We start from the raw sequence: 21,272 nt of genomic DNA on the forward strand, positions 1-21,272 counted from the left end.
TTTTTGCTCCCAACTTTTATTTGGATTGTGAGAAGGTATAAAGTGTAAAATTTAGGTTCGGCACCCTAGTAAATAGTGTTCTTATAAATGATTGAAGAACCAAACTCTTCCTAACAACTGCCCAATTTATTGCCTTGGAGAAGCTGTGGTACTAAGCGTAGATGTAGTTTGGGTGGTCCTTCTTCTTTCTTTACAACTGTGTTTGCTTAGCCAGTGTTAAATTGCAACTCAACTTGTAGCACAGCGCCATGCAGCTTCTTAGCATATATATAAAGCAGTCCTTTGCTTCAAAACCTATCACTGCAAGTATTTGAGTTTTGTGTGGTCTTGCAACATTAGTTGTAACACCATGTCTCCTCCTAACACATCCATTCCTGCCCTTTTCTTGAATATTTTTGGCCTTCTATTTGCACTCCAAGCAGGGGTTTCTCGAGTTGAGGGTCGTGCTTTCTTTGTGTTCGGAGACTCCCTAGTCGACAGTGGGAACAACAACTATTTGGTGACAAGTGCTCGTGCTGATTCACCTCCTTATGGACTTGATTATCCAACTCATAGACCAACCGGCCGCTTCTCTAATGGCTTCAACATACCTGACATTATCAGTTGAGTGAAATTCTAAGTCCATGCTCGATATTTTTACACCAAAAAAGAGCTCACCGCATAATGTTACAGGCGTGCGAATGAGCCAACCAAAGATAAAACATATATAAGCATGTCCGTACTATCTACTCAAGCTTCACTTTGCTCAAAATAACCACGATCTTGAGTGTCGCGATTATTCAGTTCTGTCTTGATTTTCCTCGTATATTTTTAATTTGAGGAAATTTTCCTCACATTTTTCACTGCACATTTGCCTTATCTTTCCTACCAAGATTATCTTATCTTTTTATTTTTTTTTCCTGGTTTTGATTTTTTTGTTGGTTCTTTAAAACCTTTAGGTCAAAATATTGGTGCATCAGAATCACCGTTGCCATACTTGGATCCGGAACTGAATGGTAGAAGACTGCTTGTCGGTGCCAATTTTGCATCAGCTGGTGTGGGAATTCTCAACGATACCGGAATCCAATTTGTAACTACTTCCTCCAAAACTAGTAGATATAGAAATTTTCGTGGTCTTAATTATCCATAAGCTCGCATTTAATTGTTATTCTGCCGTAGGAAGCAGTTATTTCTACTGCAGTATTATTGTTACTCGTACCATGATCAAGGAACAAAAAGTTTGGTGCCATTGCAGGTGAACATAATTAGAATCTCCTTACAGTTGGAATACTTCAGAGAATATCAACAACGAGTGAGTGCATTGATAGGAGCCCAACAGGCAAAGCAACTTGTGAACCAAGCACTAGTTCTTATGACCTTGGGAGGCAATGACTTTGTTAACAACTACTATTTAGTGCCAAACTCTGCAAGATCACGTCAATATGCTCTACCTGATTACGTTCGTTTTCTCATTTCTGAGTATCAGAAAGTTTTGACGGTAATTTGCTTACTTTGAACTGCTAAATTTTCTTTTCTTTCATCGATAAATCCTGTGAGTTCTCTGCCTGGATAGATATTACTTCATTTTATTCTTTAATTTGAATAACAATTAACATTTTCTTTTCCTTTTTACTTTTTCTGTAAATTGCTGTGGAAACTTATCAAATCTTGGTGATCATGAGATATTTGCTTTCTTAAATATCTGTAGTAAGTTACGAATATAGGTGTTGAAGCTCAACGAGGACACTTAATTACTTGAACGTAATTGGCCCCCAAGGAAACAGAAGAAAGCAGTAGTCTGTTTGACACTCGAGACTAGAAACAGTTCGAACATTAAGTTGCACCCCAGGCAGAATAATTGCAGTTTTTTCCTAGCCAATCAAATAAAAAGGGAAGGAAACAACGAAGAATAGAGAAGATCCAAGTGCTGCTTTTTCTCAGAATATAGGTGTCACCTCCATTTTTAAATGATTTGTTCACGGGTTTAGATGAGAGTGATTTCACAGAATAATAACCATATACAATACGCTAACCACCAGAGAAAAAAAGGGAACGAACTATGCCGCCATGCATGCAACGTTTAAATGGGGTCACATTAATAAGAGTACAGGTAAGAATAGGTATAGAGAAGTGCCCACCAAAAAATTTCTAAGTTTTGTGGAGCAGTTTTTAGTTCTTCAAGTGAACTAGTCACATGAAAGATTTTAGACTCATTTATGGTGAAGGTGGTTCCCCCATTCAGGATAAGAAAATTACATCAGCATCTAAGAAGAAAAGATGAAATTGTTCCTTACTGTCATGAAGGGAGCAGAGTTATGGCTCAAGCCAACAGCAAAATTTCATAATTCACGTTTCTTGAAAACTTACCTTGTCAAGAGATCAAGGAATGGTTTTTCAGTTCATCTCTCACTTAAACATATTGCAAAAAAACAACACATGACTCATAATCAAGTCGCGACAACGAGCTATTAGCTGAAGCATTTTACTTACCAGCCAGGAAATGGTAATGCCATGACATCGTCAATTTTAATGCAGAGGCTTTATGATCTTGGAGCCCGCAGGGTCATCGTCACTGGCACAGGACCATTAGGCTGCGTCCCAGCAGAACTGGCAATGCGCAGTAGAAATGGTGAATGCTCAGCTGAACTACAACGAGCAGCAGGCCTATTCAATCCACAGTTAATTCAAATGCTGAGGGGGTTAAACAGTAAAATAGGGAAGGATGTTTTTATTGGTGCAAATGCTCAACAAATGCATAATGATTTCATCACAAATCCCGGAGCTTTTGGTATGTAGTTTGAAACATGTGCTTCTTCTATATATTACACCAAGAATTTTCAACAAAAACGTGATGACAAGAAATACATAAAACAGATGTAGCCTACTGAAAAGATAATTTTTTTCAAGCTGCATGCTGCGAAAAGACAAAGTTTCAATATCACCTAACCTTCAGCGTAACTCTGCAGGATTTGTTACATCAAAGGTAGCATGCTGCGGGCAAGGACCTTACAATGGGCTTGGGCTCTGCACAGGATTATCTAACTTGTGCCCGAATAGAGACCAATATGCATTTTGGGATCCATTCCATCCGTCAGAGAAGGCAAACAAAATAATTGTGCAACAAATCCTGACGGGCTCAACTGATTACATGACACCCATGAATCTCAGCACTATCCTGGCCATGGATTCTTAAACATATCCATGTTGCTATAAGTTGAATTTCTCTTTTGCTTTCTCTCTGCTCCTAGTTTTTCTGCAAAAAATTAGGAAATTATTTTCACGTGTGCCGCCGAGGAGCTGCCAATGACTAGTTATTTCAGCACTAAATTAAGTGTAATGTGTTTGAAGTGTAATAATAGTCACAGAATGTTTTCTATCATGTCCTCCGAAATCTGTTTAGTAGAAGCGTCCTTTCCCCCTTTCTCATATATAAACTGGATGACGCAATGCATCAAAATCAATTAATGTTACACCCGAAAGGAAACAAACAGTGATTCAGTGGCAAAACTGCAAAAGATTTTAATAAGACTCCTGCGAAATATGTGCCTTAGACTAAGACAATCCCTTCTATCATAAATAAAGAAGATAATGGAAAAACACAGAATATCAACTAAACTAGACTGTTCAATGTGACATGAGAATGGGGAGAAGACCAAACAGAGAACTGCTTACATTATCAAATCACAAATGTAGCATGGTTTGGTTATGCAGTCAATCAACCAAACGCCAATACAGGCACCAAAGGGCTTGATTTCTCTTTAGCAACTGAAACGTAGTGGAGCTTCTTAGACAAAAAAATTGAGGAACAAATTTATCAGGCGAGGGCTAGAAGGTAGTCGTGGAAGAGCAGCTAGAAAACAATTATAATCTTCCCTTTTCAACAAATTAGAAAGGGCAACCTTCCCAATATTGAGGCAGATTAAAGATAGGGACTTGATTGATGGTGAAGTAGCTCGCTTATCAAGTTTCCACTTCACAAGCTAGTTTCCGAAGAGACTATCCTACACAAGAATCCTTGATCTTCCTTTACAACAACCATCCCTTCATCATACTTCTGACGCACTGTAAGAAGAAATTCTTCCCAATTGTAATGGGACTCAACTCAAGTAGTTAAAGGGACCAAGGAAGTGATAATATGTTGGCATAAATTTGGGCAAAAGGAAAATTGTTCAGTAATGAATCGAACTGATATTGCTTTAAGCATTATTTTCTTTGCTAAAACACACGCCAGTCTGTTGATATCTTGTCACTGTTCTGTGTATTGTTGCAATAATGAAATCTGAGATTGTGCAGGTTGTTAAATTCACCTGAGCCATCTCCTAGTTACTGGATTCTCACTTCGTTTGGATTAAGCACAACATTGATGTTTGTGGTGGCTGCATTTTCTGTGTCCCACTCTTTCCAACTCCACTAAAGCATGTGATTCGAGTGCATGTTTCTTTAGCCTTTTTAGATGGTCTGAAGACATTATTCTGTCTAATGGAGAATATGCTAATGCAACCTCCACCACAAAGAGAGATTTCACTCCAGATGAACTTGTCATGTTCTGAACTTATCAAGCATTTCCACAACTGGCTGATACGACACATGATTGCATGCATTATTTATTATGAAATCCACTGTAGAAGCATCAGCAGAGAGCCCTCTCAACCATTTTATGAATAAGCTCAACTGCCCTTGATGTTTCCTTGTTTTGAAGAAAACCTCGGATAATGACATTGTAAGTACAACCATCTGGAGAGCATCCGTTCTGTTCCATTTCTTGAAATAATGCATTTGCATCACTCATAAGCCCTTCTTTACAGAGGCCACCTATCAGAATGTTGTAGGTATAGCAATTAGGCTGCAATCCCTTGATCCAAAGAGACTTGAAAAGTTTTTTTTGCAGCCTCGAGTTTCCCAGCTCGGCACTTTCCCTCAATGACGATGCTGTATGGCACAATATCAAGAAACAAACCTGATTCTTCCAGCTTTTGAAGTCATGGTTCAAAGTCGCGGTTACAGTTGCAGTCGCGATTCAGACCGTTTCACATCGGTCTCCGCATATCGATCAAGGTCTCAACGAGACGCAAAATTTTAAAATATTTAATAGGGACAATTTCACAAACCTCCCCTGAGGTTTCTCACAATTACAAAGAGCTTCCCTCAGATTTTAAAAATTACATATATCTCCCATACTTTTACTGTTTAGTAACAATGTAGGTCCAAGAACTTATATTTTCTTTCAAAAATCCTAAATTACCCTTTTGTACAAAGCTAAGAAAGAAAAATAGTACACTCAATCATTTTCTTCCACATTTTGTATAAATCAACAAGCTAAATCTCTAATAAAAATCGAAAAATAAGTTCTAAAATCAAGTAACCATCCAAAAGATCGCAAATTGTATATACAATATCAATACTTTCCACGATAAAAAAAAACCACATTGACAACCAATTTTATACCCCCAAGTTAAATATCAATGCTCAAATATCTTTTCAATATAAGCTAATTTGCCTTAGAACCATCACTACAATTCTCCTATGGTTTTAAAAATATTAATATCTCAAAAGTTGAGAATAAATTCTACCTCCACAATAAAATTATAATAAAAAATTTCTAATCCAATGAAAGAAATCATTATGTAATTATTGACATTTTATAAAAGTTTTTCTTAATAATAAACAAAATATATCAAATTCCATATGTTTGGTTCTTCTTCTTATTTCAATCATCAATTTCACTATTTATTTCTCTATCACTATGAGTCTTTTCATCTCCTTCTAGTTTGACACATAATCTACCTCCTTTGTAAATTTTGTAATTTCAATTTACTAATATCCACAAAACTGAAGATAATAAAAGAGGTTATATTAGCTAGAAAATAGACAAGAGACAGAAAAACAGATTTTTTTTAAGTTTTGTAAATTTATTGCCTTAGATTTAAAATTGTCTACTTAGTGGAGGGCATTATAGATATTTTACTATGTCAAGGGAGGTAAGTGTAATTTCTTAAACCTAAGGGAAGCCAAGTGCAATTGTCAGAAACCTCAAGGCAGGTTTCTGAAATTATCCCTATTTAATATTCTAAAACTTGTAAAAAATATGATAAACAAAAATAATTTAAAAATAGCAAAAAAAAAAAAAATTCGAGTTGACTCGGAATGATTCGGCCGTTTTTATCTGTTTCAGAGACATCTCAGACGAGTTCTCGGCGATTTATTATCTCGGAATTATCTCATCTCGATATCGAATCGGGAAACTCCGTTCCAGTGACGACTAGGCCGAGTCGTCTCGGTCTCGGCCGAGTCTTTGAACCATATTTGAAGTAGGGCAACTATTTTGTTACACATCCCTTGATACAGAGCCCATCCAATAGAACAGATTAAGTCAGAAGATCTGGAATTTGGCCATTTCCTTGCATCACATTTAAAAGTTTCAATGCAAGAAGAGGATTCCTAGCTCGGCAGAAGCCACCTATAAGACTCGTGTAAGCGACAGTGTTCGGCACCAATCCTTTTTGGGACATTTCATTGAAAAGTTTCAATGCCTCATCTAGCCTTCTCTTCCTACAGTATCCATGAATCAAATTGTTATAGGTGTGAGCATTAGGCTCACATCCTTGACTTGGCATTAGGCTCAAATACCTTCTTTGCCTCTTTCAACCCGCTTTGCAAGCAATACCCATCTATCAACGCACTATAGGTGACTACATCTGGCATGATACCTTCTCGAATCATCATTTGAACCATATCCAGTGCTTCTTCAACGTTCCCTTCTTTGCAAATAGCATCCACCATCACAGTAAAAGTTCTCAGATCTGGTTTGATTTTCCGATCCATCATTTCATTCAATAGCCTGCAAGCTTCATTCTACCTGCTTGAACCACACAGACCATTGATCATTGAATTAAATGTTGTCACATTCGGCAGGACCCCTTTCCACATTATTCCTAGAAAGATATGATATGCCTCATTTACCAGCCTATCTTTGCAGAGACTATCAATTATTGTACTACACACCACAACATCAACCAGCAAATTTCTCTCTTCCATTTTCCTGAGCAACCTAAGAGCAGCATGATTATTCCCCACTTTACACAACCCATGTATGATTGTCCCACAAGCAATGGAACTGGTTTGAATTCCTTTCACCACTCTATCACTAACAGTAAACAACATTACAGCTTCACCAACTCTATCTACACTACACAAACCCCTAATCAAAGTGGTAATGACAACACAATCAGGTTCAAAGCCAACTTTCAAGAATCTCCCAAGTACGCAGAAACCAAAATCAACAGTTTTTAGGTGGCAATAACAGTTTATCAATTAAGTCAACATATGCTCATCATACTCGAGAATTCCCAAAGACTCCAACTTTTTAAGCAAAGAAATCACAACCCCATAATGTTCCATCCTTGTCAGTGCACTTAATAGTTGTGTGAAGTAAACAACTGATGGCAAAGGTTGCATTTTTATCATACGACTGAATAAAGTAAGAGCATCATCAGAACTCTTGAACCCAACTGGCATTGGTTTTTGACATATTTTAAAAATTGGGTTCGGCATTTGGAAATGCTTTTGAGCTTCTTATTGCTGGACTGCGGTATAGCAATAAAATTGCGAGAACAAAAACGATGCCGAAGACACGAGTTAGCCGAGAGATCAGAGACACGTAGAATGAGATACCCAATGGGGCTTGAATAGTCAGGCTTATGTTTTACATTGGAACCTATTCTTGAACATGAAGAGGAGCGGATCGCTATTTTCATCATCATCAGCTCCCGCTCTCTCAGAAGAGATGGTCGAATTCAAAACACAGATGATATATTCTACATTGATGCCCGCTCAATAACGCTATTCCCTTGTATTCTGAAGAAAAAAGAATCTCTTTGCTTCTACTGATTATTTGCTTGAGAATTCCTCCATTTTTTTGCTAATGTGACTCCTTTTGATCAAGTCACCTCTTAATCTCTTATTGCCTTTTTCTCTTGTTGGGACAGATGAAATTTGAACACAGAAAAAAAAAAATCAAGGTTTCTATTTCAACACAAAACACATATAATAGCTCCTAATGATGAGGGCTAGAGTCGAAAAACTCAATTTCAAGTATTTGGAATGCAGAGTTGATGAAAGTACTTGTTCGCTAAACGAGTCTGAATGTGTCAAACAGTATGATGTCAAGGTTTGATTTGAATATTAACTGCACTTTGCTCTATTGTAAGAGCTGTGACTCAACTTTTATAGGCTACTGAGTTGAGTGCGAGTCAGATTTGAATATAGTATAACCATAAAATTGAAAGTGAGATGAAATTATGGCTAAAATCCTCGTTAAGACCCAAGGAATACAAAATCATAAGTAAGATAAATACCTCATCAACCAGCATAAGAAAAAGAAAGGAATCATTAACAAAAAAACGCTACCACTGCAAGAGGTAGAAAAATAAAGAGCCAATATACAATGGAGGAGTTGCTTGAACAAGATAGAATCCTTGTTTCATTCCTCAATGTCACAAATCCTTTTACAGTGAAAGATTGTAGTAACGTCCTCATATTATCAACAAAGCCAAAATGTTGATTCAGTTTAATCCAACACCTGTCTGAAACACTAGAACACAAACGGTATCAAGGCCTTGACATTTTTCGGAAAAATTTCAAATTTGGAAAGGTACCATTGCCTTGTAGCATAACTCCTTCCAATCAAGTAGAAAGCGCAGCCAATGGCGCAAGAATATGAAAACAACGTTTGGGAGATGAAAGAAATCCCCAACAAGCCAAGAATCTCAAAAAGATAATGTGGGCATATGACCAAATCGAAGAGCCCACCAGTGGGAATTTTATAGTCCTTTTCATTCTTCTTCCTAAGTTTGGAAAGGAGGTAATGGTGATAAAAGTTGCCGGCGATTCCAACTAAAAATAGCAACAAACCTAGGTACTTGAGATCAACCAATGGTTCTGTAGCCTCCAGTGTCATATGATGTATATAAATCATGCCTGCAGCAGCAAATAAATAGCTCGACGAAATAATCACAACGGAATCCAACATCATTCCACCACTGTATTTATGAACGAACAGGCTCTGCAAAACAAGAAAATGAAACAATCAATTGGATAAATGAACTTCTGTGAATAAAAGGATGGACAAAATGTAAAGTTTAGCACAAGATAACATTAGTTCAAGTGTTTTGAGTCGTATCTATGTAATATGGAGCATCTATTAGTTGCACATTCCAGTGTACAGTACAATCCTACAAGCCCATCCTTGAGGTAAAAGAACTGGATCAAAACATATGTATCACTTACATCTTGGTAAAACATGTCAATGAAATGCCAATCATAATGGAACTATAGGGACATAACGCAGATTATCTTTCCTGATGATAATGATACACGAAACATCTTGGAATTCCATATTGACGACGCTGAAGGACTTAATTGTCATACTCCCGAGTAGCTAGTTATAACAAGAAGTGTGAGCTTATTAAGAATGCTCTTTAATACTGAGATCTTTCTTTTATAAGACACAAGATTCAATAATTGGTGGAAGCTTCCGTAAAGCTGTGCAAGATCCTAGACATAGCTTTATAATTTTTGCATTTTCTGTGATAACAGTGGAGTCAAGATCTTGGATTTAAACTCTGAATTATGTATTTGTTTTGCAAAATACTATAAAGGAGGAGGACACTTCTTGCGGTCGGAATATAAAAAGTTCTACTGTATGCACTCAGCACCCCCTGTGCTGATGCAAAGTAGGCTATGTTCCTAGACCAGCTTCCAGAACAGATTAACTGGATGTCTCGTAATAGGAATATAGGATACAACCATTTCTACAAAGATCCAAACAAACACGAATATTGCAATCCGGAAGTTGGAAAAAAGAAAAAGAACAAGAAATACAGATGCCATATGTGTAAACTAAGGTACCTCTAGGACCCTCTTGGAGAAGTGCATGGTAATAGCTAATTTGAGCATCAAGAACCTGATTTCACCACCGGGGAAGATCAGAAATGAAGCAAGACCAGCAACGGCTGCTGGGCTGTAGAGTAGAAGCATCCCAGTTCTGCTGGATAGTTTGATTCCCCCTCCAGATTTCTGTGAATTGACGTTCCAGAATTTGGAGTACTTGAGGTGATTTCCCAAGGCTTCTGAGATACCCAAGTAAGCTAGAAACAAGAGAGTTATCCCAGATAGGGCTGTTGTGTAAATCGAAGGAGATTCTTCCTGGTACACAAGATCCTGCAGCAGTTTCGCCATCTCTGCTTCTCCTTTGATCGATTTCTTTGAGCAAAATATTCAGTATTTATGCTTTAATCAACTAATATACGGATAATAGTGGAGTCTGCTCTAGTCCTATAAATTGACGAAGAGTGTGAAATGGTTTTAGGTTGTCATAACGACGGGGCTTACGTGTGCTTGCTGAGTTGTGAATTTGATCATTGGGAATCTTCTTCCGTTTTTTGCTTTTGTTTCGTTGGAAACGGAAAATCTTCACTAATTTCGCTTCCACCGCCCGCTTCATAATCATGGACGGCGCCAACCATATCTTAAAAGAAGCTGTCATACCATACCTAAACGATGCATTTTTCCTCTTAATTTTTTCTTAGTAAAAAAGAGTGGAATGTAAAATGGAAAAGGGCGAAAGAGAATTAGGACTTGAGACATTTTTTTAAAAGTTTGACCGAAGACTTCAACTAGCTTGCCGGTTGCTATAGAACAATTTCTTTTTTTTTTCTTGCTTTTTTTTTTTAAATTTGTATTTCATTTTTTTTGGTGGGTGCGTTGGAGGGCCATTAAACAATATAAGTAGTTCTTCTTCCCTACAAGTTGATTCTTTTTTTTTTTTTTTTTTTTTGAGCTACAACTTAAATTCCTATTGGCCCAATAAGTTGGAAACCCTGAAAATGTAAGTCCATGGCCTTTAGCCTTCTATTTTTTGGAAGGTTCTTTCATGTATGTATGGTATAAAACATGCATAAGGTTCTTTTAAGAAGATAGAGGGAGGGACAGAGTTTGAAAGTCAATTAAAAAAAGAAAAAGAAAAAGCAATCACAATGGGTTTTGGTAAACCCTTTTTAGGTTGTTTGGTATAAACCCCATTAGAAATCAGTTTCAGGGTTTCATTTATCCTCCATCAATGTCCTTGTTCCTTTTCTCTCTCTGTGAAAACACAGCAAACTCCCTCCTTCACAGCTATAATCCAATTCCACCTCCACCTCTGATGGCCAATTAAAAGGCATCTCTACCCCTTATGAAATTACAATCAAACTACAAACTAGCACTCCCTCCGTCACATATATTTAGTCATATTTGGGGATATGTGTTTTTTATGCATAGTACATTCTACTTAAAAAAAAATATTTATTCCACTTTTACCCTTAATCATGTGTTGGTCAAAGTAAAAAATAAAAAGCAATTACATCACAAATAATGTAGTTAGAAATGTCAAACATAACAAATATTTGGAACAGCCAAAAAAGGAAAGAATAACACTTTCAATGGAACTAAGGGAGTATATGAAAACAATTCTTCTATTAGAAAGAGTAAAATCTGAATTAATGTAACATAAAATAACCCACAGAGCATGAGCCAATCCTATAAAAATAAACACCAATAGCAATGAAGTTGAAACAAGTACAAGAGCTACAGATTTGGAAGATATCTGTTCTTTTATTCTTTGCCGAAAATGACTAACAAATGAGATGCATTTCTTCTCTTACATCACGGGCTTAGTGATTGGGATGTGTAAGTCGGAACAGCCCATAAGATAGCTCCCATTTCTAGTATAAAATTATGCCGGTGATTAATTCGGTGATGGCTGATCGGCCCACAATTAGTCCATCGGTTAGGGAATTGGCAATCCTGACAAAGCATATAAAATATACCAGTCATAGATCAGGATTACATTATTTTAAAGTGGGAGGTGCCAAGCATGAGATGAGATCAATTGCCACAAGTCACGAAAGCATGATTTGACTCTAGTGTTACGATTCACGTCTTCAAGAAAGAGACATGACGTCCCTTTTGGGATAAAATTGGAACGATACAGATACAGAGAAGAAAGAGCCATGACACGTTAAAGTATGTGATGATAAAATACTAGCAAGTAACTTGCGACTTTTTCATTCCACCAATCTCAGCGACTCGATGGACTAGAAGATGTATGGAATGACAGCCTTGGTATTTTCTGAGAAATTGTCGAACTTGGACTGGTACCATCTCCTTGTGGCATAGCTCCTCCCAAGCAAGTAGAACATCGTGCCAAAAGTATAGGAAAATGCATACAGATTTTGAGAAATGCAAGACACCCCAATAAATCCAAGAATCTCGAAAAGATAATGCGGGCATATGACCAAATCAAACAGTCCACCGTGGGGAATTTTGTACTTGTTGTCACCACCTTCGGTTCTTAATTTTGAGAGGAGGTAATGGTGGTAAAAGTTGCCACTGATTCCCAGTACAAACAGCAGAATCCCAAAATGCTTGAGATCAATTGGTGGTTCCGGAAGCCCGCTGGTCAGATGCTGAGCATAAATCATGCTTGCCGTGGACAGAAAATAACTCATGGAGATGGTTATTGCTGTTTCAACTTCCGTCACTCCACTGTACTTGTGAACAAATAGTACCTACAAGTGAAGGGCAACAGAGCCAACTTATTTATAGTTCAGCCAAAATCCTACATCGAAGTTGCAAGGCCAGGCCATGTAATTTCGGATTTCAATCACTAATTCAACAACATTGAACCCTTTTTTTTTTCTTTTGACAGGAGTACATGATTAGAATTTAATTTCACGATGATGGGATGAATCATTGCAAAAAAAAAAAAACCACAATCAACATAACTAGTGGGACGAATATTAATTTATCTGTCAAGAAGGATTCGAACCCTTGACCTTAGCAGTGCGAGTTTAAGGTGCTCTCGCTGCCAAGGTCAGCATCACTTATCAAAAACATTAAACTAATTAATAGTAGCTCAATATCAACATCGAAGGGCGTTGTTACGCAATTAGTACCATTAAACATCCTCTTTAACAGCAATCTGATGCAGAAATTCAAGTGTTAGTTGTTATAGACCATCCGAAGAGTTATCTTCTAGATTAGCTCTAGATAGGAACGCAGTAGCAATCCTAATACGAGGCATGTGTGGCGACAAAGGGTGGTGGAAATAAAGAGAAGGGGCATGCAAGAGTTGGGAGTACCTCAAACAGCCTCTTCAAGAAATGGATGGTCAGAGCCGAACATAGCAAAGTAAATCTCAAACCGTCGAGCGGGACAAGTGCAAAAGAAGCCACGCCGGCAAGAAATGCAGGAGTATAGGCTATAAGCATCCCAGTTCTACCTGAGAATTCAGCCTTCTTCTGCTTATTGTCTCCAGTAACAGATGCACCAACGTTAAAAAATTTGGAATACCGCATGTGCTTTCCTTTGATTTCTTGGAATCCAGCGTTGGTTAATGACGCAAAACTGATAACCGACATGGCTGAGATGAAAATAGAAGGCGGCGGCGGGTATAAAAAGCTCAGCAATATTTCAGGCAACCCCATGTTTACCTTCTAATTACCTCTATTTTAAGAAGATCTTTTTATGCATGCGTTCGTTGGTTGCGCAATCGTAGTGATACTGGAGTCCAATGGGAAATTGGCGAATTTGGCAATCAAAAGGATGCTAATTTTTGGGATCTGAGCACCACGAATGCAGTCAAATGAACTGACTGGGGTGGATGGTCCTACGATTGCCAAGTTGAAGTTTTGAAGCACAGCCAGATATTCTCAAATCTCAACTGTGCAGCTGCAAAACGCTACGCCGTCAGATGAGTGAGAGAGTAATGTCACCGATGAATGAGGAAAAGCAGCCTTTGGGCCGTGACATACGTTTACCATTTATCAGACATGGCTCATGTACTAGACCAAGGATAAGAAATATGTTTTCACTTGCCAATATACATACGGCCCATAATTTGATGTCTGCAAAATATTTTTCCTTATTATTGACAGCCAATTTTTTTTTTTTTTTTTTTTTTTTAAAGACAGTTTTTCGAAGTATGAGTTCCTCTTGGCTCCATTACGGACAACATTTGGGAGAACTTCTCCTAATCCGACTCCGGCTGGATCAGAATTAGTCACAAATCATAAAACAGATGCTATGCCTGTGATTTATATATATATAAACAAAAAAAAAAATTATTTCGGGAGCACTTTCGCTAATCCTTTTACTGTCTCCAGTCGATGGAAACTGTTTTTTAAGGTACATGTCGCATTATTGTGGTACAAGAATCCAATAATTTTCCTGATCCCAGTCAAGAGTTGTCTGGTCCTCACTCCTCAGCGGTAATGCGGCAAGGTCTTGTCCAGGTGAGACATAACTTTCAATGAAGGATAAAATTTGTTATGTTTTTATACACTACTCACTCTACTCTTAATGTATACATTTATTATTTTAGTGTCTGTATAATTTTTTTAATTAGGCAAGTACGTAATTAATGGTGCAATTGACACTAAAATTTCAACCTTTTAATCCATAGTGTTAAGTTGGTTAAACTTACCTGAAGACTCAAGTGTGCAATTCTCTTTGGTAGACTAAACCATTGTAACTATTTAGGTGTCAAGTGACACTTTGGACATATCTTGGCAGGCCATATGAAAAGTAGACATCACCTATAAAAAAAAAAAAAAAAAAGAAGTTATTGTGCTATTTAAGGACCGGGGGTGTAATCGTAAATATATTTCCCAATACATATAAGGATGTAACGTTCGCTCATGAAGGCGTGGTCATTTTCTGCAACTAACAATAACGCCTTTAAGCTGCAGGCTGTGGAGGCATGGAGTAAAATCCTATAAATGGGGTTGGATCAGGAGTCTAATATGGAAAAAGGGCGAGCGTAAGTGAAATACTCCATGCACCTGCAGAACACCAGTAATAAACGCCTTTAGGTTCAGAAGAATGAGGCCTATGATCGATTGGCGTTAATTATCGTAAGGTCCAAAATATTTTTTTTTTCTATAACGTCCGAATTAAATATCATGTTATATGGTTTGATCTAAACTTGTTTGTGAAATTTTTTTTACACTGATAGTGTATAAAAAAGTTATTCTGACATGAATTAACTTTTTATGTAATAAATTCAAATATGAAATTCAATTCGTGCGTATATGACATGCATCCAAGACTGTTAGTGTAAAAAAATTACTATACTATTAGTGCATAAAAAAGTTGATTCATGTTATTAGACGAATGAATTTATTTTTGGCAAAAAATTTTCTTTTTTTAAATTTTGATTAACCATAAGAATGACTAATCAAACCAAAATCATGCTGAAACAAATTTCTCGTTTTCTCCTTTTAAAGTAAGATATTCACATAATATATAGGGATTATATCAAGTATCTTCATGCTATGATCAGGACCCAAAATAGAATGGGGTATGATTACTGTAGATGTTATTGACTGAAAGAAACAAATATTTTGAGGATTAACAAATTTGGAAGAATGACACAATTAGCACCCAAGCGAGTTGGACGGTGCTCCAAAACTAACAAGAAACGAGATTAATGCATGAGACAGTGGCGAATGGCCAATAAATAGCAAACCATAACCAACCAAGATTCAGATCAATCAACAGCTCTGCAAGAACCTGCAAAGTATGTAATTTTCCTGTTGACCTTTTGCCGGAGGATATAATAGTTTGTAGGGCGCTGGATTACACGGCTGAGAGCATGCAGCATGTACATAATTTAAAGACATATGCCCTGTGTTCACTTGATGAAGTGATTGCACTATAGAGTTAAGTAACCTTCAGGCGTTGACATAACAACTTCACGAATTCTTAGCTCAAAAAAAAAAAAAAAGATTCTTTTATTTTCTGGAGTAAAGAGCCTTGAAATACTAGAGGGTTTTTTGGACTAGACCTAATAAATAGCAACAAATCACATGTAGAATACGGCAAGATAACTTTTAAAAGATGTACTCCTACTAGATATGGTACGTCAAAACCCTCATTACAAGCACAAATACCAACCGCAATAATACATCTCATAGTACTCCTCATTCAGAAGACATATGGAATGAGAGACTTGGTATTCTCTGGAAAATTATCAAACTTGGAACGGTACCATTTCCTGGTGGCGAAGCTCCTTCCCATCAACAAGAAAAGGGTGCCGAGGGTGAAGGAAAATGCATACAATGTTTGAGCAATGAATGACACCCCAATGAATCCAAAAATCTCGAAAAGATAGTGTGGACATATGACCAAACTAAACAGTCCACCTTGGGGAATTTTGTACCTTTTGTCACCTTCGGTTCTTAGTTTTGAGAGGAGGTAATGGTGGTAAAAGTTTCCACTAATTCCCAGTAAGAACAGTAGAATTCCAGCATACTTGAGATCGATCGGTGGTTCTGGAAGCCCATAGGTGAGATGCTGAGCATAAATCATGGTTGCTGTAGAAGCAAAATAACTGAAGGAGATGATAATTGCAGCTTCAACTTCCATGCCACCACTGAACTTGTGTATCAACAGGACCTAAGCATAAGGAAGCCAACTGTAAAATCAGAAGTTCGTACTCTTGGAAACTTTTAGCAAGAAACAGATTTTAATCTGTTTCTTTATTTTTTAAAATAAATAATTATTAATTCATTAATATTTTTTATTTCACAAAAAAACTATTTCCCAAAAGAAAGAATAGATTCACAAAACTATTTGCAATTTCAATCCCTTTGAAAGCCCTTCAAACCCTTACATATTGTCAATATCAAGAAGCGCCAGAATATTTTTGCAGTTATAATTAAATTGGAAAGCGGGATTCATCCATCCAAACATGTTATATTATTCTCTACGTTGGGTGGGTGTAATATAATTTTACGTGTATATATATTATATATGTGGAGGAACAAAAGAGAACTGCATGCATTGCAAATGGAGTACCTCAAAGACCCTCTTGGAAAAATGGATGGTTAGAGCCAGACGAAGCAAATCAAATCTTAGTCCCTCATCTGGGAAAAGAGCAAAAGAAGCCACACTGGCGAGTAGCGCAGGAGAGTAAAAAATAAGCATCCCAATTCTACCAGAGAGTTTGGCTTTCTTATCAGCGGAAGATGTCTTGACAGAACCAGCATTAAAGAACTTGGCATATTGTATGTTTTTCCCTTTGCTTTCCATGAATCCTGAATTTGCTAATGATGCAAAATTGATGATAGACATGGCTGAGATGAAAAACGAAGATGGCGGAGAGTAGAAGAACCTTAGCAACAACTCAGTCAACACCATCTTTTCCCCTAATCTTTTCACTCTACTTGTGAAATGGTTAATTTGTGTGTATGTATGCGCAGGATTTACAGGACTAAAAACAGTGAAGAGCCATCCACAACTTATGTATAGGCACACAAAACTTTTCTTGTGTACATCGAAGGACATTTGGTAGGTGCATGTACTTAGTAAGACTTAATTAGTAGTCCTTTTGTGTCTCTTTTTAATTTCAAATAACTCATCTCGAATTTTCTGGACCAGATACTTCGTGTGAATATAGGAAACAAATAAATATAAAAGATACATCTAAATCTCATGCATTGATGACTTAAAAGTGTACTACAGTCTGTGTATGCATTTCTTCTTTTATATATACATATACATATATATATATATATATGTGTGTGTGTGTGTCAACCTGTGTGTGCGTGTACACTCATCTAAAGAATAAAATGCATTAATACTGAATCATATAGAATCATATATGCATGTATGCCAAAGCTATATCTGTATTTATACAAGGATATTCAATCTGCCATTGGCAACTAATCAAGTTAATAGTGGTAAATATTTCCAGACCCTTCAATTTAGGGCTTATTCTCGATTGATTATATTAGGTGATTTTAACATAAGATTTTTGATAATCAATTTTTTAATGTCCTCATTAGTTTTTGTATTTAGATTATAGATTTTATAATAGTAAAAAAAACTATAATCTATAATCTATAAATAAAAAAAAAGTAACGGTTGCTAATTATTCTCTGCAATCACTTTCCATCTAAAGCAAACGAGAATAAGGCTTTAATCTTGGTTAGTTGACTTGGAAAGAGTGATTTGGAAGAAATGAAACTCTGTAATTATTACCTAGAAAGCAGAGGAGCAAGTACATTCATTGTGTAAATTTGGCTCTTGTGCTAAAACTTACTTCATCATTAGCTGTTTTTTTTTTTAGGAGTTTTGCTACAAATGAATCCAATTGCAGTCCCCCCCTGTTCCCTTTGCTGTTGCTTGACCCGAAACAAAACGTCAGAAAAAAGAAAAAATGGCTTTGCTGCAGAAGTACATGAAAAAGGATAAGTTGATGAACAATTACAATCTTGCCTCCCGCTAAAATGCCATTCTTGTGGATCCAGATGGGCCTCCTACCAAAATGTCACTCTTGTGGTTCTTCTTCAAATTCAGATGGTACCCGTTTGATTCGGTGGTGGTTTTGTCCCTGTCGATTTCTCGTAGGATCAGTTGAGCCTTCTCTAGTTAGAGTAAGAGTAGGAATAGAAGTAGGGATGACAATTGACAAAAAAAAAAAAATAAATAAACAATTACAATCGTTTTGTGAGAACCGAAAGAATCAATCATTCATTCCAACCCATTTGGTATTAACTTCAACTGAAAATACATAGATTTGATTATAACTGAAGAGAAAGCTCCCATTTTCCTTCTTCATATATAATGGGCCTTCCCTCCATTGCTCTCCCAACTAAGCTAACGGTCATAACTACCATAACCGCCACTTCAACTCCCGAACTGCAAAGGAAAAACCACAAACCCCTAAACTCAACCTTCAAATCCTTATCCAAATCAGGAAAATTAGACGAAGCCCTTCAGCTAATTGAATTCCAGCAATTCAGGAACCTCGAAGTCCAGTCCTGCACCACTTTTATCCATGCCTGCATTTCCACAAAATCATTACAGCACGGCCAAAGGCTGTACAAGCACCTCCCCAGCACCCTCCTCAACAACCCCATTGTAAAATCTAAATTCATTACTCTTTTCTCCGTTTGTGGCCAGCTCGACGAGGCTCGACGAATTTTTCAACATGGGTTTCGGATTGATGACTTGCCCGATTCAGTTTGGGTGGCTATGGGCATTGGGTACTCGAGAAATGGGCTTTCCAAGGAAGCTCTGCTTCTTTATTGTGAAATGGTGTCCCGGGGCATTAAGCCAGGAAATTTTGCTCTTTCTGTGGCAGTTAAAGCTTGTTCAGACCTGCTAGAGTTAAGGGTGGGGAGAGCTGTTCATGGTCAGATTATAAAGGCAAAAATGGAGCCTGATCAAGTGGTGTACAATTCTTTACTACGGCTGTATACCGAGTGCGGGTGCTTTGACGAGGTGCTGAAGGTGTTTGAAGGAATGCCACAGAGGAATGTTGTGTCCTGGAACTCAATCATTATGGGTTTTGTAAAGAGAGAGAACGTTTTCGGGGCACTTGAAACTTTTCGAAAAATGCAGAGGGAAGGAGTGGGATTTAGCTGGGTTAGTTTGACTACCATTTTACCTGTCTGTGCTCGGGTTACTTCTACTTACTGTGGGAAAGAGATTCACGCTCAGATTGTGAAATCGAGTAAAATGCCAGATGTTCTAGTTCTAAATTCGCTTATTGATATGTATGCCAAATGTGGGTTGGTAGAATACTGTAGGAGAGTGTTTGACAGAATCGAGTACAAGGATTTAACATCATGGAACACTATGTTGAATGGATATGCTGTCAATGGAGACATGGAAAAAGCACACACTTTGTTTAACGAGATGATTGGTCGTGGAATTTGTCCAGATGAGGTAACATGGGTTGCCCTGTTGTCGGGTTGTAGCCACAGAGGGCTTGTAGATCAGGGGAAAGTATTGTTTGAAAGAATGGTTACAGAGTTTCATATTCATCCCAATTTAGAGCATTATGCTTGTTTGGTGGATTTATTGGGCAGAGCAGGGAGAATTGAAGAGGCTCTAGAGATAGTGAAAAGTATGCCTGTGAAGCCAAGTGGTAGCATTTGGGGTTCTTTGCTCAATGCCTGCAGAATTCATGGCAAGATCTCTCCTGTTGATTTTATAGCAAAGGAACTGTTGGAGATTGAACCAGATAATCCAGGGAACTATGTTATGCTTTCCAATATTTATGCAAATGCAGGGATGTGGAAGGGAGTTAACAAGATGAGAGAGATGATGGAAAAGAGAGGCATCAAGAAGGAGGCCGGATGCAGCTGGATGCATGTTAAAAATAGAATACATACTTTCGTGGCTGGTGGTGGGTTTGAATTTCGCAATTCAGAAGAGTATAAGAAAGTTCATGATGAGTTAATGAAAGCTTTGGAAGACGTTGGATATAGGCCTGATACACGTGTTGTTCTTCATGACGTGGGTGAGGACTTGAAGGCAGAGTTGGTGTGTGGTCATAGCGAAAAGATAGCAACAATATTTGGGCTTATTAATTGTGGCTCTGCAATGCCGATCAGGATCACCAAGAATCTTCGTGTTTGTGCAGATTGTCATTCTTGGATGAAATATGTTTCCAACGTAACAGGTAGGAAAATAAGTTTGAGAGACACCAATCGCTTCCACCACTTCGATAAAGGGACATGCTCTTGCAATGATTATTGGTGATTACATTCTTCATCCAGAGTAGTTCGCTCCTATATTCGGGGTGATCCAAAGTCATGCCTAATTACAGTTAACGACCGTGCAACTTAAGTGCTATGTGATCCTTCTCCTACTAAACTGTGGGGATGGGCAAAGGTACTAACATTTCTGGAAAGGGAGGTTCTGAAATTGATATGTGAAAGCCATTTTCGCCGTTTCCCCAAAAATACAAGTTTGGTTTAAAGATGTTCTTGGAATTGGATTCTTAGTGCTGGAGTTCTGCAAAGAAGTTCTCTTGGGTCAGGGAATTCAACATTTTTGGGCTAGAGGATGCAGTTCAATGTCATGGAAAAGGTAATTTTCCAAAGCTGTTGGTATTTATTTCAAGTACTAGATTAATTATGACATACAATCCCCAACTGGCTTGATTCAATATGCAAAGCCCTTACAGAGGACATGGGTGAAGACATGTCATAGCATCAAAGGCAATGGAGAATGATGGACTCAGTACATACAATTACTGCAACCTCAATTCTTTCGCAGGCTTATATAAAAATACAGGACGCATTTCTCCTACCATTTCTTCTTTTTTCTTTTTATACTGGAGACATAATTATCGCTGCATATGCAAATATGTAAATAATACGTTTATCCTATATCATGAATATGACCAAGATTTTCATTTAATGCAAGCATGTTCATGCTCCCCACGAATGATTGGAAAA

At 37.5% G+C, this 21,272-nt stretch overlaps 5 protein-coding genes and 1 pseudogene across 5 annotated transcripts; 2 read left to right on the top strand and 4 right to left on the bottom strand.

Moving 5' to 3' along the window:
- Positions 1-253: 253 nt before the first annotated feature.
- Positions 254-3,358, top strand: LOC140036605 (GDSL esterase/lipase At5g33370-like). Its single transcript, XM_072078609.1, has 5 exons — positions 254-602; positions 939-1,069; positions 1,235-1,477; positions 2,515-2,767; positions 2,946-3,358. The coding sequence occupies exons 1-5, from the start codon at positions 350-352 to the stop codon at positions 3,170-3,172; spliced, it is 1,107 nt and encodes a 368-aa protein (XP_071934710.1). The 5' UTR covers positions 254-349; the 3' UTR covers positions 3,173-3,358.
- Positions 3,359-4,518: 1,160 nt separating this feature from the next.
- On the bottom strand, positions 4,519-7,660 carry LOC140036091 (uncharacterized; annotated as a pseudogene).
- Positions 7,661-8,307: 647 nt separating this feature from the next.
- On the bottom strand, positions 8,308-10,575 carry LOC140036606 (uncharacterized). The gene is made up of 2 exons (XM_072078610.1): positions 9,886-10,575; positions 8,308-9,040 (listed from the first exon to the last, which is right to left on the bottom strand). The coding sequence occupies exons 1-2, from the start codon at positions 10,213-10,215 to the stop codon at positions 8,570-8,572; spliced, it is 801 nt and encodes a 266-aa protein (XP_071934711.1). The 5' UTR covers positions 10,216-10,575; the 3' UTR covers positions 8,308-8,569.
- A 1,381-nt stretch (positions 10,576-11,956) lies between these two features.
- Positions 11,957-13,774, bottom strand: LOC140036607 (uncharacterized). Its single transcript, XM_072078611.1, has 2 exons — positions 13,158-13,774; positions 11,957-12,584 (listed from the first exon to the last, which is right to left on the bottom strand). The coding sequence occupies exons 1-2, from the start codon at positions 13,500-13,502 to the stop codon at positions 12,111-12,113; spliced, it is 819 nt and encodes a 272-aa protein (XP_071934712.1). The 5' UTR covers positions 13,503-13,774; the 3' UTR covers positions 11,957-12,110.
- Positions 13,775-15,812: 2,038 nt separating this feature from the next.
- On the bottom strand, positions 15,813-17,248 carry LOC140037179 (uncharacterized). The gene is made up of 2 exons (XM_072081368.1): positions 16,876-17,248; positions 15,813-16,473 (listed from the first exon to the last, which is right to left on the bottom strand). The coding sequence occupies exons 1-2, from the start codon at positions 17,215-17,217 to the stop codon at positions 16,003-16,005; spliced, it is 813 nt and encodes a 270-aa protein (XP_071937469.1). The 5' UTR covers positions 17,218-17,248; the 3' UTR covers positions 15,813-16,002.
- A 1,299-nt stretch (positions 17,249-18,547) lies between these two features.
- Positions 18,548-21,234, top strand: LOC140036608 (pentatricopeptide repeat-containing protein At3g14330-like). The gene has a single exon (XM_072078612.1). It carries the CDS (start codon positions 18,646-18,648, stop codon positions 20,569-20,571), a length of 1,926 nt encoding a protein of 641 aa, XP_071934713.1. The 5' UTR covers positions 18,548-18,645; the 3' UTR covers positions 20,572-21,234.
- The last annotated feature ends 38 nt before the right edge of the window (positions 21,235-21,272 follow it).

This window comes from Coffea arabica, chromosome 2e, assembly GCF_036785885.1.
Source record: "Coffea arabica cultivar ET-39 chromosome 2e, Coffea Arabica ET-39 HiFi, whole genome shotgun sequence".
Lineage (NCBI taxonomy): Eukaryota > Viridiplantae > Streptophyta > Magnoliopsida > Gentianales > Rubiaceae > Coffea > Coffea arabica.

Excerpts from the sequence above, each read along its gene's own strand:
- LOC140036605 (XM_072078609.1), top strand. The coding sequence starts at position 350 with ATGTCTCCTCCTAACACATCCATTCCTGCCCTTTTCTTGAATATTTTT. Across the intron at positions 603-938 it reads CAACATACCTGACATTATCA|GTCAAAATATTGGTGCATCA; the intron begins GTTGAGTGAAAT and ends TAAAACCTTTAG. Across the intron at positions 1,070-1,234 it reads ACGATACCGGAATCCAATTT|GTGAACATAATTAGAATCTC; the intron begins GTAACTACTTCC and ends GTGCCATTGCAG.
- LOC140036606 (XM_072078610.1), bottom strand. The coding sequence starts at position 10,215 with ATGGCGAAACTGCTGCAGGATCTTGTGTACCAGGAAGAATCTCCTTCG. Across the intron at positions 9,041-9,885 it reads TCTCCAAGAGGGTCCTAGAG|AGCCTGTTCGTTCATAAATA; the intron begins GTACCTTAGTTT and ends CTTGTTTTGCAG.
- LOC140036607 (XM_072078611.1), bottom strand. The coding sequence starts at position 13,502 with ATGGGGTTGCCTGAAATATTGCTGAGCTTTTTATACCCGCCGCCGCCT. Across the intron at positions 12,585-13,157 it reads TCTTGAAGAGGCTGTTTGAG|GTACTATTTGTTCACAAGTA; the intron begins GTACTCCCAACT and ends CTTCACTTGTAG.
- LOC140037179 (XM_072081368.1), bottom strand. The coding sequence starts at position 17,217 with ATGGTGTTGACTGAGTTGTTGCTAAGGTTCTTCTACTCTCCGCCATCT. Across the intron at positions 16,474-16,875 it reads TTTCCAAGAGGGTCTTTGAG|GTCCTGTTGATACACAAGTT; the intron begins GTACTCCATTTG and ends CCTTATGCTTAG.
- LOC140036608 (XM_072078612.1), top strand. The coding sequence starts at position 18,646 with ATGGGCCTTCCCTCCATTGCTCTCCCAACTAAGCTAACGGTCATAACT.